Source organism: Antrostomus carolinensis, unplaced genomic scaffold, assembly GCF_000700745.2.
Source record: "Antrostomus carolinensis isolate BGI_N321 unplaced genomic scaffold, ASM70074v2 scaffold31299, whole genome shotgun sequence".
In the NCBI taxonomy this organism is placed as follows: domain Eukaryota; kingdom Metazoa; phylum Chordata; class Aves; order Caprimulgiformes; family Caprimulgidae; genus Antrostomus; species Antrostomus carolinensis.
The window spans coordinates 3,918-4,655 of NW_010338394.1; the positions used below are offsets into that span (position 1 = coordinate 3,918).

The 738-nt window shown below is 61.0% G+C and overlaps 1 protein-coding gene across 1 annotated transcript in view; it reads right to left on the minus strand.

Annotated features, from left to right (window-relative positions):
• The window catches only part of NFIC (nuclear factor I C), a gene marked incomplete at its 3' end in the record, with an annotated part of 4,455 nt that extends 3,866 nt beyond the window's left edge, over window positions 1-589 (minus strand). Inside the window, exon 1 of the mRNA XM_010175511.2 lies at window positions 523-589. Coding sequence (XP_010173813.2) covers window positions 523-589 — 67 coding nt within the window. The remainder of the gene's footprint in view (window positions 1-522) is intronic.
• Between the last annotated feature and the right edge of the window lie 149 nt (window positions 590-738).

Below are 738 nucleotides of genomic sequence, written 5' to 3' on the forward strand. Positions count from 1 at the left end.
TCCCACCCCACAGGAGGACCATGTTCCCAGCCACTGGGGAAAAGCCATTGAGTGTCCCTCACTGGGGCCCCCCCACCATCAACAGAACAGGGACACCCCCACACTGGCACGCAGGATACGGGGGCTGCTCCCCACAGGAGGGAAACCCATGGTGCTTGACCTGCCCCAAGGCAGGGTGACAGTCATCTGGCTCCACTCCTGCCTCCCTGGCATCACTGCTGTGACACACCCCAGCCCTGCCAGGTAGTGTCACTGTGGCCGGGCATTACCCTTGCTACCCCGTGACACCTTGTCCTGCCTGCCCCAAGCCCCTCAGAGGGCAGCAGGGCCCCGAGGCAGCACCCACTCTGACTCCGAAAGCCCCACGATCCCCACTCCATCTTAGCTAAAACCTGGCTCAGACACTGAGCTCAGCAGCACTGGCACACCCTGGTATGTCACAGCATGGCACAGTACGGCACAGCATGGCATGGCATAGAAAGGCAAGGCACAGCATGGCATGGCATGGCACGGCCAGCACACCTTCTAGCTCCCTGCGCCCCACTGAGGCCTGAGCTGCATTTCGGAGCATCCTTCCTCCCTGGCGCATGCTCGGCCATGCATCCCTCACTCAGCTGCTCTCAAATGTTTTTCCCCGCTCCTTGTCCTTCCTCCTGCTCCTCCATCTTCGTTCTCCTCCCACCCATTGGCCTTCGGTGTTTCTCTTTCGCAGCTTTGGCTGATTCTGGGAAAGGGCTG